The 16,309-nt window shown below is 37.8% G+C and overlaps 1 protein-coding gene across 1 annotated transcript; it reads left to right on the forward strand.

The window, feature by feature from the left end:
* Window positions 1-1,054: 1,054 nt before the first annotated feature.
* LOC119075958 (splicing factor U2AF 50 kDa subunit) lies at window positions 1,055-10,273 on the forward strand. Its single transcript, XM_037182535.1, has 7 exons — window positions 1,055-1,252; window positions 1,417-1,719; window positions 1,785-1,971; window positions 2,039-2,157; window positions 2,225-2,328; window positions 9,345-9,467; window positions 9,548-10,273. Exons 1-7 carry the CDS (start codon window positions 1,240-1,242, stop codon window positions 10,004-10,006), a joined length of 1,308 nt encoding a protein of 435 aa, XP_037038430.1. The 5' UTR covers window positions 1,055-1,239; the 3' UTR covers window positions 10,007-10,273.
* The last annotated feature ends 6,036 nt before the right edge of the window (window positions 10,274-16,309 follow it).

Raw genomic sequence — 16,309 nt, forward strand, 5'->3', positions numbered from 1 at the left:
ATATACAACACACACACGCACACATACAAATTGGCTTTTATATGTCATTTGTATGGAAACTTTGGAGAGCTCCAGCCATTATTAGGCTGTAACAACGCACTTCAAGCAAAAGTGGTACTCAAAATAGGGTACTGAAACTTGACAGTGACAAAATTTTACACTGTAAAAAGAGTGGGGATAAAATTTCATACAAAAAGTACTCTATTTGACAGCTGTCATTAATAGCACTTTTGCTTGAAGTGCGTTGGCTCTAACCAAAGCTGGATCCAGTTTTCCATAGGAACTAACTAACTACCGCAGGCAATTTGCATTATCTGAAAATTCGAGATTTTGCTTATTTTCATACAAACATCAATATCTCGGCCATATTTTAAAGCTGCAGTAGCTCGTTGAACTCTTATGAATTCCTAGATTCCAGATATCCTAGTTTGGGGGTCGTTGAAGTTACGGAGGAGAAGTCAAAAAGTTGCTGTAAATATGCTCCGCCGTCCACAAAAAAATTTTAATTTTTTTTTAGTAACGTTCGGGCATGATTAAGGTCCATAATTTATAGATTTCCTGAATATATCTGTCGTTACACAAATAATTCGGAAAAACGGTTTCTGCACACAAAATTATACCGGAAAAATGAACTTTTGTTGCCTCTCACAGTCCTACTTCGGCAGTCCTTAATAAAACATATTTCTACCAGGTGGAAATGCTCCGTATTTTAATTTGAATAATTGAATTGAATTGAATTGAATATTTAAATTGTTTAAACAAAATTACAAATCACGTCACGACGAGAAAAACAACAACATGGAAAATTGACAACTATCAAAATAGTCAACCCCTACATGTATTGGTGTAAAGTCTTACGAAATATGAATATTATACAAACTGATGTAGGGGCCACTTTTCGCCGTACGTAATTTCTGTCTAGGTATGATTAGCTCTAAAGATCAAACAAACGCCTTCATTGCTGTCATAATATTTGAATAACGCGCTATAAATCAGAGGGGTTGGGCGACATCTATGTGCTAATCCTCTTATTTCAAAAAGTCCAACACACCATTGTAAACCCAGGATGGCATCTTCAGCCATTTTCCGTAAAATAAATTGACGTTTAGCTCTAACAGAGTAAAAGACACCGTGGTACGATTAAATTGGAGCAATTAAAAGTGCCCGAAAGGAATTAAAAGACGTCGAAAAGTTGACTAGAATTGTGTAGAGCAAATAGATCGGAAGCAAACATAATCCATGGGTGCCGAAGGTAAGTTGTGACTGGTGAATCGCGTGTATAAGAGCTTCCTTTTCGGTTGACTTTTTTTTTCGTTGGACGCCGTTAAAATGTCTCGATTGTAGACGTCATATGCCAAACACTAAAAACCACAGCGACCACACACAGAACGGTCTAAATCTAATCAATTATTACAGATCGTGAACCGCGTGGTGGAGTTGGTGAGCGCGGAAACACTAGACGCCACAGATCCAGAGATCGGTCTCGTACACCACGCCGTCGGAGTCGGTCTCGCGATCGTCGTCGTAGTCGGTCCCGATCACCGCGTGGCGGAAAGAATGGAAACCGTTCACGTAGACGTAAGCCTTCACTGTACTGGGATGTTCCGCCACCGGGCTTCGAGCACATCACACCACTGCAATACAAAGCGATGCAAGCAGCCGGTCAAATTCCAGCGAACATTGTTGCGGATACGCCACAAGCGGCCGTGCCAGTAGTGGGTATGTTTACAGAGATTTTGGGTGATTCTCGAACCATTTGTTTACGTTGATGTATAACTGTGTAGGAAGTACAATCACCAGACAGGCAAGGCGACTGTATGTCGGCAACATACCGTTCGGTGTAACCGAGGAAGAAATGATGGAATATTTCAATCAACAAATGCATTTGTCTGGCTTGGCACAGGCAGCCGGTAATCCGGTTCTGGCCTGCCAAATAAATTTAGACAAAAATTTTGCATTTTTGGAATTCAGGTAAGTCATGGCCGGTCGTTGTGTCGTTTTGGGCTCAATTCACGGTCTCTCTCTTCGTTATCCGCAGATCTATCGATGAAACGACCCAAGCAATGGCATTCGATGGCATCAATTTCAAGGGACAAAGTTTGAAAATACGTCGACCACACGATTATCAACCGATGCCAGGAATGACTGATGGTGGCGGTGAGTTCAAACTCCTCTTGTGGTGTTTCGTGTAACATTTTGAGTCTGACGAAACGATTTGTTTTAGGCGGAGCGGTAACTGTGCCCGGTGGAGTGATCAGTACGGTTGTGCCCGATTCACCACACAAGATTTTCATTGGCGGTTTGCCCAATTATTTGAACGAAGACCAGGTAAGTCGCCGCAAACAGAATTTTTTCCCCGTTCGCGTTTTGTTGAATAAATTTAGGGATTTTAGAGATCGTCGCCCGCCCCACATACAACTGTCTAATGGTTGGTGTTATTGCCAGAAGTTTTTTTCGTCTTTTTCTTTTTTGTTCTAGCCAACAAATTTGCATAAAATTTCAGCTGCGACGCTTTGTCGCGGAAAATTTTCGTTTCATTTTTCTAGCTCAATTTAGGTTTGACATATGGCCACAGTGAGAGTCTCTTTTTTGTCTTCAGCCTCGTCAACTTTCGAACCAATTTTTTGTTGGATTTAATTTTCAGCTTTCATTGTGATTGAGAAGGTAAAACTGACTTTCGGCAAACACGTTCGTTCAGTTTGACACAAATTTATTTCGAGTTCGAAAGAAAAAAATTGAAAAGATTTTGGACTTGGTGTGCGTACAGCAATTGTTTTTCGTTAAATGACAACTGTCACCGTCTCTCCACCTCTAACCATGTCTGGGATATGGGTAGCCTTGTCAAAACTGTCAAACATTCGCTAGTGAATGTTGACGAAAAACTACTGTACGTGCTCGAAGGTGTGTGTGGGACCAGTTAGTTATAGGCCAGTTATACAGCACTTACAGCACTTTCTCTCTTCACAATTTCGTTGACCCAAATTTCGGTTTACAATTTTATGAATTTGCTTTCGGATGTCCACACGGGTTTCACATACTTTCTGAAATTTTCCGGAAATTAAAGATTTAATTTAGGATTCTTTACTCTGAAGCTTCGTGCAGTCGTCACGCCCACCTTCTGGTGAATCAGAGTAAATATTTCCTTCCGTAGGCAAGACTAGAGGTGTGCACCGCCGATTTTACGCCGGCGCGCCGCCGATTTTTTGCTAAATTTTCGGCGCGCCGCCGCCGAAAAATTATAGCTCACGCCACCGCCGCCGCCGATTGTATTTTCGTCGCGCCGAAATTTTATACGTTTAGTGCTTTCAGCCATTTTAATGGGCGGCAATATAAACTTAAATTGAAAAATCTATACAAAAGTGTGCGCCTGAGTACAAGGTTTTAGCAAATGTTTATCTTTCTTAATTTATAAGTCAGGTTTCTATATGCTGCTATGTTTCTATATGCGTAGAAAGGAGTTTTTTGTTAAAACATACAACTGAGGATGGTCAGATCACGCTGGCCTGGGACCGCCATCGATACCCGAGGTCGAAACAACATTTGTCTTTTCTGTATCCTCACTTAACGTTAACCCTTGGGTACGTTACTCTATTTCCTGTGCAATGGAATGGAGCGCGGCAGACGGCAGACGACGTTTCTCTTATTGCCTGTTGATGCAGATAAGAGGAAGAAGAAAGAGAACAAAATTCAGTGCATCAGTCAAAACTGGGTGAATACTACTGTAATTGTAAAGTGGCAAACTCAAGACCTTATGTAGAATTTGGGTGGAAAATGGCGCAAATCACATGCTTCAGGAATTTATAAAGTGGAAAATCTTTCCGGTTTCAAGTTTTTTCGTCAAAAGACGAGACACGGATATCTTTATTTTCAATTTTTAGCTGCTTTATGTACAAAATTTGGGAAATAAAACCTTATTACCGTATGTTGATTCCACGGGGAAAAAAACTGTCGATTTTGTGTCTTGCTAATCGGGATGTAATCAGAGGAATTGAGTAAGCAATCGAGCGGTCATGATACGAAACGATTTATTGTAGTGATGTACTTGATGTAAAGCTACAAATTCTGAATTCCACGAAATTAGGTTATGTACACAGTACACAGCTAAACTATGAAAACTTACATATTGTGGTTGACTACACTTTGACAACTATGCGACACATAATCTACTTTACAGACGGAATTCTCCGGCTATGATTCGATACGAAAGAACTATTAAGTACGGCTCGCTGCGTGATCGACGATTTGTTCAATAGAAATTTCCGAATGAATCGCTTATGGGTCGTGAATTCAGCGTGACGTTGGTTTATATTTGACGTGTCATCTGTGATGAACAAGCTGGTGCCATCTGCACATTGTAGCTGGCAGTAACACCGTAGTCTATACACTTATTACTTATAAATTTAAGTTTATCTAATTCTCTTATTTGCGAAAACTTTCTACTACGATCTCACTCCTACATCGAAGATGGACTAAAGGCAACGGGAACGGTTATTGCATAAATCGAAAGTTAATAGTAGTGAGTTTGCGTAAATGACATAAATTATAAGTTAGAAATAAGAAACCTGCAAAACATCTAGTATGACGATGTGACTTAAAATTTCCAACTTATAAGTTGACTTATAGCTTATGTGTCATTTACGCAAACTCACTAATCATTCTTGGATTCATTAAATTAGATGTTTTTAAGATAATAGGTCAGTAATTGTACATTCAAAATATAAAAGGTGAGATACGTCTCAGTTGATTCCCCTTGTATAAGTAGTTGATACTTCAGATCGCAAGATAGTAAGAATTCAGTGTTCGGAAAAAGGATTGCGCACGCTTTTTCAAATGTTTTTGCATTATTTTCGAAAGTTTAGATTTTTTGTAAATTTATCGGCGCGCCGATCGGCGCACCGCCGCCGACTATAAATTTCTTTCGGTGCGCCGCCGCCGATCCCTTACCAGTCGGCGCACCGCCGCCGACTATTTTAAGATCGGCGCACACCTCTAGCAAGACCTATGATTTTGATAGAATTTCGTCGGTGATGCACTCTACTGCACTCTATTGAAACCGCGTAGATGTTACACGTCAATGTTTATAAGTTGTGGTTCACATTGCCATTTTACGCCATCTGATGTATGCTTGAGGAGTCCTCACTAGAATAAAATTACAATTTTGTTTTGAAAACTAAAAAAGGTTCCCCATTGCAAGGTTGTATATCATTACTACTCATTGATTAGGTTACGCTACTCGGCAAAAAATCCACTGAACTGTGCTGTAATTTTCATACAAAATTGTAGCGCAATTTCAGTTCAATGGCGCTCGTCGTAACCTACTCATATATGTACTACCTTGTCACATTGTTCATTACAAGTTTTCCTGAGGGTTAAGAGCAATGAACCCTTTGAGAATTTGTGGCCTACATTTGGGCGGAAAATGTTCGTTTTTCGATGATTTCTCTGAACCAAAATCTTTTTTTGATAAAGGAAAACCATTGGAGCACGCAGACATGTCTTACTTTCAATGGAAAAGGGGTCTCTAAGTGCGATACGTTGACAGTTTGGATCGTACGATCGTTACACAACTTTAATTTGACGTTTAAAACGTCACTTTGAAAGATGGAAAAGACAGAGTTTTGTTCCTAACTGTCACAGTTATCACCCAAAAACCAATTTTTCCTTTTCAAGTGACACATTTTGGAGTGTTTTAATGGTTTTACTTTAGGAAAAAAATTTTGGTTCAGAGAAATCGAAATCATCAAAAAAACAAATATTTTTCCGCCCAAATGTAGGCCACATATTTGCAAAGGGTCCATTGCTTATCGACGCGAAAGAGACCCAATCCAAATTTTTGGAAATTCACATTCAATCGTTTATATCTCCGTTGTTTTTGAAGGATAAGAGCCAGATTTTGCTTGGTTTGCATCTTTTATGGAGTTTTATCGATTGGCATACTCATTGTTAGAAACAAATTTTTACTCAACATTTCACACAAATGAGTATGCCAATCGTAAAAACTCAATAAACCTATTAAAATCTGGCCCTTATCCTTTAAAAACAACGGAGATATCAACATTTGAATGTCAATCCCCATACAAAAATTTGAAATGTCGGATTCGACTGCTTTTTTACAAAGCGCTTTCTACAATACCACTAAATGCGCGGATTCGAGTTTAGCGCAAACTCACTTCATTGCAGCACTTTTAATAGAATCTTTGTGTTGAAATACTTTTCGAACATTCGTGCTGTTATGTTCACCACATTCCATCGATTCTATAGAAATCGTTAGCGCTACACCGAACGAAATATAGCGCTGCACTTGAAGTCAAGGGAAACTTCGGCTCCGCATTTTTCTATGATCCGCTGAAGCCTTGCATCATCTTCAGTATTTTTATAAAACTTTGGCTGAACCGATATTCCTTTACCAAAATCTCGAAATAATTGAATTTCCTTGCGAAACAAAAAACTCGAAATAAATTCAATGCAAACGCCAGAACTATTTCAGACCACACGTTGCGATGTGATTCTTTTCAGCACAATTTTACAGAACAAAAAGCCGAAACTTTTCCTTTTATTGTTCCGTCGACAGTATACATGTGAAAACTGCGCGTTTTCAGGTTCAATTTTTACAGGCAATTTATTTGTTCAAAATGATTTTTCTTTCCTCTCAAACATAATATTTTTCTAGCAGCTGGGTTTTCTTTACAGCATATAACCGACAAACGTTGTTTTTAATCAAAAAAATTCTTATCCATTTCCAGCCAATTAAATTTTTTTTATTTTAATTTTTCAAAAAAATTCAAATTTTTTTATTAATTTCTTCACATGTTGTGTTATAGCTCAGGCTCAGATCGCGAGGGCTTTAGAAAAATTGAGAAAAATACTTAGAGCGACTGAGAGAGAGAGAGAGAGAACTCGAAAATTTAGATTTGTGGGTTTGAATTTGTCGGACCAAAAATTGGAAAAAGTTTTGAAGCAAAAAGGCAAGTTGATCCATAAACCACCAGGAAACAAAAACAGTAAAAATCTTCAAATTAGACCATTTTTTGAACGTAAAAAAACAATAATTCGCGGAAACGTTTTTCGTTTGATAATTATTTATTTATGAGGGAACCTATGTACGTACGCGTTGCATAACGTACACGATGGATTTGTTTTGTTTGTTTGTTTTTATGTTGATTTATTGGTCGATCGGTTGGTAAGTAGAACAACCGTTTAACAGTGTTTCAATGAATAATGAAATTGGTTGGTTGTACATATGAACTAGAGCCAAGCTCACAGAGAAAAATTGTAAATTTTCATCGTTCAAAATGTCTTCTCCCTACTCTGTTATCGAAAGCTCTCTAGAGTGTTATGATGATAGAGAAGAAGATATTTTGACAAGTACCCCAAGGCAAGTTAAAATAAACTGGTCTTCTGTCCTCTCGCTCTCAACGTACCACGTTGAAAGAGAAGCAAATACTTTGACAAGTACCCCAAGGCAAGTTATAATAACTAGTCTTCGGTTTTCTCGCTCTGATCATAACAGCCTCTTCAAGTCTTGTCTGTTATCGAAAGTTTTTTTCTGAAACGTCGAACTTCAATACCGTTTCGCAAAACACAACACACCTCAACATCTCAACCAGATATTGAATTTATCGACTTCGGTAAATTTTAGGTAAATAGAACCTGCGCAGGTCAGGATGACGACTCTCGTATTTTCGTACGCAACTTAACAATTTTACAACTTACCAACGGCATCAGAATCACCGCCCAGTGCCGCCAGTGTGATTACTTATTGTTAAGAGTGGTTCATACGACACGTAAGGTGACAACTGTCAAGTTACGAATTTTTAAATTCACAAGAATTGGGCGTTGATTCTGATGCTGTTCGTAAGTTCAAGTATACGTATCTTGACAGTTCTTATGGGCACGCAACTGTCAAGTTAGAAATATTCGGAGTTACGAACTCATGCGAATCGGGCTCAGGGCACCGATTCTCGTGAATTTAAGTTGTCGTAACTTGACAGTTGTTACTTTAATGCTAAGAGTACACCAGCCCATACAACTGTCAGGTTACGAATTTTTAAACTCGGGAGAATCGGCGCCCAGAGCCTGCAAATTAACGTATCTTCGTAATATTTTTCGGTGGAGTCATTGTCGTGAGGCATTATATCGGACTCGCCCGGAATGAAATGCGTTTTAGTGGCCAAAATTACTGCAAAATTTACCGATAATTAATCTCTTTATTTGAACCAATGCGAAAGGATATCTCACGACTTCACCGAAAGATATTACGAAGATGATGCCAATTGCATTAGCAATAGTGCCGTTAATTTGCATGCTCTGACCTACAGGATGTCATTTACCGAAAATTTACCGAAGTCGGTAAATGCAATCTCTCAGCTCTAGTTTTGGTAACACATTGGTACACATTGAATATGTGTCAGTGATCTCATAATCTGTCAATGTCCGTTAATCTTCCAGAAACACCAGTGCCGGGATGGCCCTATGGGCCTTTTGATTTTTGTATGGATAAATGGCAACGAAGGGCCTTTTGAAAAATTTCTTCATACAACACCCGAAGGGCTTTTTTCAACCAGTCCGGCACTGATGCATGACCAACAGTTTTACCATCTATTACTTCATTTGATCTCAGCGATTTCAAGAGATTGATTTGTAATCTTTTACCTCATTTTTACTAAATAAGACTTCATTAGTCACGGCTGGTACCATTACAGTACGTGTACCCAACCGACATCTTATACTGGATTTCGTTTTAATTGAATCCATTTCTTATTTTAATTGCCTGGAACTACTTATGACTCTTATGACTACTTATGAAAATGGAACAACTAATGGACTCGCATAAAGGTGCTAAGATCTATTAGTTTACGAGGAAGAATAAACTGCTTGCTCTGTTGACTGTAGTATGTGGAGAGGAAGACATTATTTCAAAGAAATTTTACTGGACCAGTCTCAATTTTGTTGTATAATCGAATCCAGATTGACTTCTTGGACCTCTGAGTCCAGTAAATGTTTAAATCATTAACCTTTAACAGGCGGCATGCATATCATTACAGTTGTCAGTAGCCAGTTGACAGTTGTAGAATCTATCCCTTGATTAGATCTTACTAGTTTTGTCAGTCTCTAATCTTTCACTTCATTTGTTTCAACATTTCGCATACATAAGACGATGACGCTGACTAGATCTCGTCATTCCTTTTTTTTGTCGTTGTTATGGCGATAGCCGTCCGTAAAAGGTTAACTATGTCATTTGTATAACCAACCACGGGGCAGGCAGCTACAATCGCACAAAAATTGTGGCTAACATTTGCGAACGAAACAGATTTGTCTCACCGGATTGTTTACGCCCTTTCCAGGTAAAAGAGTTACTCCTTTCATTCGGACAACTACGTGCATTCAATTTGGTCAAAGATGCCGCAACGGGGCTGAGCAAAGGTTACGCTTTCGCCGAATATGTAGACTTCAACATTACAGATCAGGTAAATTCTAAAAACATTTTTTCGCAAAATCCATACCGAAATCAACAACAACGAAAATTCCCTCCATCCTATTCACCCAGGCAATTGCCGGTCTAAATGGCATGCAACTTGGTGACAAAAAGTTGATCGTTCAACGGGCTAGTGTCGGAGCTAAAAATACCACTGTCGCCGGCCAAGTAGCACCGGTTCAAATCCAAGTTCCTGGCTTGTCATTGGTCGGCACATCGGGACCGCCAACGGAAGTGCTGTGTTTGCTGAACATGGTGACACCGGACGAATTACGTGACGAAGAGGAGTACGAAGATATTCTCGAGGACATCAAAGAGGAGTGCAACAAGTACGGTGTGGTGAGAAGTGTCGAAATTCCGCGGCCCATTGAGGGTGTCGACGTGCCCGGTTGCGGTAAAGTATTTGTTGAATTCAATTCGATTGTGGACTGTCAGAAGGCACAACAGGCTCTGACTGGAAGGAAGTTCAGTGATCGGGTCGTTGTAACATCGTACTTTGATCCGGACAAGTATCATCGTCGCGAATTTTAAAGAAAAAGTTTTTTTTTTCTAAATTTTCGAACTCATTGGGCGCGTTTTACTCGTTTTTTTAATTTAAAACATTTTCTTTGTATTTTTTGATGTGGCCATGGAATGCGTGGCTAATGATTTAAAAATTGTCAAAAACGTCAATAGATATGGACCGTGTGTTGGTTAAGAAAACATTTAAACAAAACAAAACAAAAACTGTAAACCTAACGAAAATCTAACAGAATTTAACATTTAGCACAGACACAAACCAATTAATAAAAACAAAAAGAAAAATTCGAAAGGAAATTTGGAACAGTTTTTTACTTGCGGAAAAATCGTCTTAGCGTGTGTGGGACTTAACTCACCGACTGCATTCAGAAAAAAAAACAAGTTTTCAAATCCCAAAAACAACGAAGTAGCGCAACTCCGATCCCCCTACGATGGAGAGTGTCCATGTGGTGAGTTTACAAATAATTTTCGTCGCCTCTATTAAGATGACCGTTGAGTAAATTCAAGTGCAGCGCATTCATTGTAGCACTTATGATTTCAGTAGAGTGTTTTAAGGCTGCGAGCGCACTTACACCGTTTAGCACTCCGTTTACGAGTGAACAATGGAAGCTCCTCCCACTTTCCATTGTTAAAACGTAAACGGAGAGCTTAACGGTGTAAGTGCGCTCGCAGCTTAAAGGTGCAAGCGCAGTTCACCGTTTTGGGTCTCCGTTTAGATATTGCGCATGCGCACAGAGAGAATTTTCTCTCTGCGCATGCGTATTGTCTAAACGGAGACCCAAAACGGTGAACTGCGCTTGCAGCTTAAAGTGCCCATTCCACTTAAAAAAAGTACTCCGTGAGAGAGCCGTTAGAGCGCCGTGAGAGAGCAAGCTGTCAAATAAACAAAGAAAAATTGAAAAAATTCAATTTTGTCTCTCACACGGAGTACTTCTTTTGGTAAGAGGAAACTAAGCATAAGTTTCCATTCCACTCAACAAAAAGTACTCCGTGAGAGAGTCGTGAGAGAGAAAGCTGTCAAATAAACAAAGCAAAAATTGAAAAAAAAAACAATTTTGTCTCTCACACGGAGTACTTTTTTTGGTGAGAGTACACTAAGCATTAGAGAGGCAAGTTTGTGAGAGAATTTCATATATTTTCTCTCACAAATTCGCCTCTCTTAGATTTTCATGTGTTGTACGGTAGTATTGTGTCCTACAGATCAATTGTACAAACTTCACACTAAAACAAAAGCATACCACAGCTAAATGTCCGAAATAAAGCTGGAATGACACTTGTGTTAGCGTTATTTTGGAATCTATCCAGAGTTTTCCAATACAAATGCTGTCGCATTTACCAGTGGAATTTTTTACATGTGCCCAGAAAGGTATTCGACCCTAGAAGCCAAAACAACTTTCAAAGAAATCTTCGAAGCTTGTGTGGCTAGTGGGAGGTGATCAAAAACCGAAAACATGCACTTTTCTTGCAGAAATTTCTTGAGGTACACGCAACGTACAAGGTCGTGTGGGGTGTCATTAGAGATGTAATTTTATGTTGTTTCGAGGCAAGTATGGTCTTGTGGGGGTTTGGAAGCATCTACGATGAAATATGAGATGTTGAAGTGTTTAAGTGCTCATAATTCATCTTTAGATGCTTCCAGACCGCTGTAACACCATAATTGCCCTGAAACAGCATAAAGAAAAGTGAAACTTTTCGGTTTTCGATCACCTCCCACCAGCCACACAAGCTTCGAAGGGTCTTTCTGAAAATGGTTTTTGCTTCAAGCGTCGAATACTTTTCTGGACACATGATTCCACTGGAAAAAGTGTTCGATTTCGGTCGGCTTTTTCTTAAAAGAATACCGCTAGGCGCTACACCGAACGAAGTATGACGCTGCACTTAAAGTCAATCGAAACTTGGGCTCGGCTGTGTTCCGCTGAATATTTGCATTACATTGAGCGTTTAGGTATTTCGTGCAAAACCATTAGTGGAATTGGTGTCATCGAGGTAGGGAGCTTTTGCAATTTAATTGCGGAATCATCTAAGTCAGTAGTAAGTCAATAAACGATTCTATTTCGACTAAAGCTTTACAAAATGACGGCTACACAGTTCGATGTAGGTAAGTCGATAACTTTCGCTGTACAATTGTCACACATAACTTCAAGTTCGGTTGAAATTCAGTACTAAAACGCAGTCAAATTACCAAGCATTTTTTGAGTTTTTGTTCTAAAAATCGAAATAGAACCGGTTGATGTAAGACGCTCATTTTTCATAGAATCGTTGCGAATCGGTGAGTAATTTCCGGTAATTTATCCCGCTCTTTATAAATGATTGTCCTTTTGTAGGTTTTTAATGGAAATGACGGCTGCTATCATCTGTTTTATCGACAACCATAACCTCAACAAAGCGATGAGCTCTAATGTCGTCTTATCATACCAAAATTCACCATGAGAAGTGAAACAATCGTCACATATACGATTAGGAGTGCACGGATACTTTGCTGGAATTGGAGTCTACATTTAGGCGTTTTGTGGTTTTGTATTGTATTTTCGCTGATTTGATGTTACAAAAATACTTTTTGGAAAATTTACGATCTTAATAACCACCTCAACTGTGTAAGCTTTCAACAAAGAAATGGCAGTTTGACCAGCCAGTTCTGAGAAAGTCAAAGTATTTTCTGTTGACAGCTAACACATTTGTGGTCGTTATTGTCGCGTTACATTTTTCAAAAAGTATTTTAGTGAAAAGATATCATCATATCACTTAAGAAACGCCCAAATGTAGACTTTTCAACCAAGTTTCTATTCCTCCTAACTGTGAGAGATTTTATACAAATTCTTGTGCTAAATAAATTGATTGCTTAGAACACAAATAATTTTTTAATTTCATTGAACAACTCAAGTTTTAATGCCAGATTCGTCTCATTGGTTTGTTCAATGGATGTGGTTTTTAGCTCGCATTCCATTCGCAAAATCTGTGAATGTAAAGTCGTTATGCGATCGATGCTTAAAGTAGCACGTTTCAAATTTGAACCGTGAGATTTTCGGCTCTGGTAGCACGTAATGACTTTGACTTTCATTAGAAAAAATTTTACGCGTCGCGAATTTGCATCGTTCAGAAATCGAACTGGAGCAAAGAATTTCGACCAAAGGCAAAACAGACTCTCCGAACTTTATATTTTTTGCAATTCCACAACTAATCGTAAAACTTTCTTTTTCCTTTTTTTGTTTCTTTTTTTCTCCATTTTAAGCAGACAATAAAATTCGCTTCATTTACGGCATACGAGGACGAAAGAAATTGCTCATCGACAACTACACATTTTTCAAATTCTCATCGGCCAAATCCAACCAAACGTGGTACTGCTCACAACGAAAACCGCTAAAATGTCGAGCCAGCGCCCGATTGTTTATGGATGGTCGACTGCAAGTCGTTGTGAAAGAGCACACTCACGGTCCACCGACGTTAACGGCTCCGGTCTACGAAGCAAATTCCCCATTGGACATTTACTTTGATTCGGATTTGTGTAATGAAGATCAGTGGATTCAGCCGGCTAACAATTGAATGAAATAAATTTCCAACTTTTTTCTACCCTAAAAATCTGGTTTTTGGCTTTTATTATTGTCTGCAAAACAGCAGCTTAGTGGACTAGCACCAACGATCCCTGCAGCAGACATGACTTCATTTTTGAGCGAATCTGAGATTTTCAGTATAGATTTCAATGAATTTCATCACGAGAAAGTTTCTTTGCTCACTAAGCCCAAGCATCAAAACTCATTTCCAGGTAACTTAGTGCGAAAAATACTTTCGCAATTATTTGGTACTTTGTATTCTCGCCTTCGGCTCGAGCTGCAAACGCCACACTTGGCAAAATAAAAAGTTCCAAACACCGACGTAATCTACTATTATTATCTTCACCATGCGAAAGTTGGTCATTACGTAGCAATTTGCTCTTTCAGACACTGATCCATTACATGACATATATTTCAGGTTTAATTTTTCGCTAGGAGGAAGGCTTATCTATTGCCGTACTATTTCCTTCTATTGGTCACCAAAGGAAGTAACACCTGTTCAACTGAGACAGTCCCAGTGTTTGCTCGCGTAGTTTTCCCCTCGACTTTACGTGAATTCCTTTGTGAGAATCACCTTTCGCATAATGCAGGCAATAAATCCAAATTCAAAACAACAAATCGGAATATGAAGCAGGATTGACTGACTCGTTGAAGTCTTGTACTTCATTAGATTCAAAATTGATAAAACCTAACTAATGTCGCCCAGATTCTTTTTAAAAGTCTGAATTCAAAACGATGTTGTCACTCAGGACGACGTTATCATTCAAATCGATATCAGTCAAAAACACTCAAAGAGTAAAAGTGACGCATGTCCCTGGGCATACTTCCAAAACAACTGATATCGCTGTAGGTGACGCATTCTGCGGTTAGGCGCAAAAATTGTAAAAGCAAAAATTTTACCAAAAAAAATCTAGAAAAAAATTAACAAAAAAATTTTGCGTCACAAAGTGGCAGATGATTCGGCTTTTTTCCGTTTTTCCTTTGCTTCAGGACGTATTTTTCCCTATTTTAACAATTTTATTAACAGTACTTTCCTCAACATCTGCTTTTGTTAATTTTTTGGTAAAATTTTTGCTTTTACAATTTTTGCGCCTAACCGCAGAATGCGTCACCTACAGCGATATCAGTTGTTTTGGAAGTATGCCCAGGGACTTGCGTCACTTTTACTCTTTGAGTGTTTTTGACTGATATCAGTTCTTTTGGAAGAATTAGTAGATTGAAAAATTTGAAAAATTTGATAAATTTAAAAATTTTGAAAATTTTGAAAATTTTTTAAAATTTTGAAAATTTTCAAAAATTGTCAAAACTTTTCAAAAATTTTCAAAATTTTCAGGTATGTGTTTCAGGGCTGTGAGGTATGCGGATATATTGAAAATTTTTTAAAATTTTGAATTTTTTTTTAAATTTTGAAAATTTTTTAAAATTTTGAAAAAATTTTAAAATTTTGAAATTCTTTTCAAATTTTCAAATTTTTTTAAAATTTTCAAAATTTTTTCAAATTTTGAAAATTTTTCAAAATTTAAAAAAATTAAAATTTTAGCTATATATTAACTATATATAGGCCAATGTAGGTATATACTAACTACATATAGGTCAATATAGCTATATATAGGTCAATATAGTCATATACTAACTATATATAGGTCAACATAGCTATATATATGTAAATATAGCTATATATAAGTCAATATAGCTATATATAGGTCAATATAGTCATATACTAACCATATATAGGTCAATATAGCTATATACTAACTATATATAGGTCAATATAGCTATATACTAACTATATATAGGTCAATATAGTCATATACTAACTATATAAAGGTCAACATAGCTATATAGGTAAATATAGCTATATATAGGTCAATATAGCTATATATTAACTATATATATAGGTCAATATAGCTATATATAGGTCAACATAGATATATATAGGTCAATATAGCTATATATAGGTAAATATAGCTGTATATAGGTCAATATAGCTATATAAAGGTCAATATAGGTATATATACGTCCCGTTGCCCAACATACACCAAAAGTGATCAAATTTTTCCCGCTGCCCAACATTCACCGAAAGTGACCAAATTTTTCCCGCTGCCCAACATACACCAAAAGTGACCAAATTTTTCCCGCTGCCCAACATACACCAAAAGTGATCAAATTTTTCCAGCTGCCCAACCATACACCGAAAGTGATCAAATTTTTCCAGCTGCCCAACCATACACCGAAAGTGATCAAATTTTTCCTATGCTAACGCGCGCCCATGATTATGGTTCCAAAATTATCGTAAAAAAACCATAAAATCGTACAGAAGAAAACCAAAAATCAATTTTTGAACGATAATATCGTTCCTGACACTATAGACTGCGTAGTCTACTTTCCAAAATCGGCAGATCGGCCATACCAGTTGTGTACTTTCATTAGCATCTATAACTTTATCAGTCAAAAAACCCTTTAATGGTAAATGTGACGCAAGTCCTTCATCTTACTTACAAAATAACTGATATCGCTGAGGGTGACGTATTGTGTGCCGTACGCAAAAGTTTTATCAACAAAAAATTGACCCAAAAAAATTGTGAAAGAAAATTTTACAAAAATTAATTTGCCGCACAAGTGGCAGATGATTCGGTTTTCTTTCGTTTAAATTCTTTCAGTACATTCCCTAACCATTTTCTAACACTAGTTTCCTCTACATCTGCTACTTGTGACGTAAGTTTCTTTTTGTAAAATTTTCTTTAAAAAATTCTAGAGAAATCAGAGT

The sequence above is a fragment of the Bradysia coprophila genome, unplaced genomic scaffold (genome assembly GCF_014529535.1).
Source record: "Bradysia coprophila strain Holo2 unplaced genomic scaffold, BU_Bcop_v1 contig_232, whole genome shotgun sequence".
Classification (NCBI taxonomy): domain Eukaryota; kingdom Metazoa; phylum Arthropoda; class Insecta; order Diptera; family Sciaridae; genus Bradysia; species Bradysia coprophila.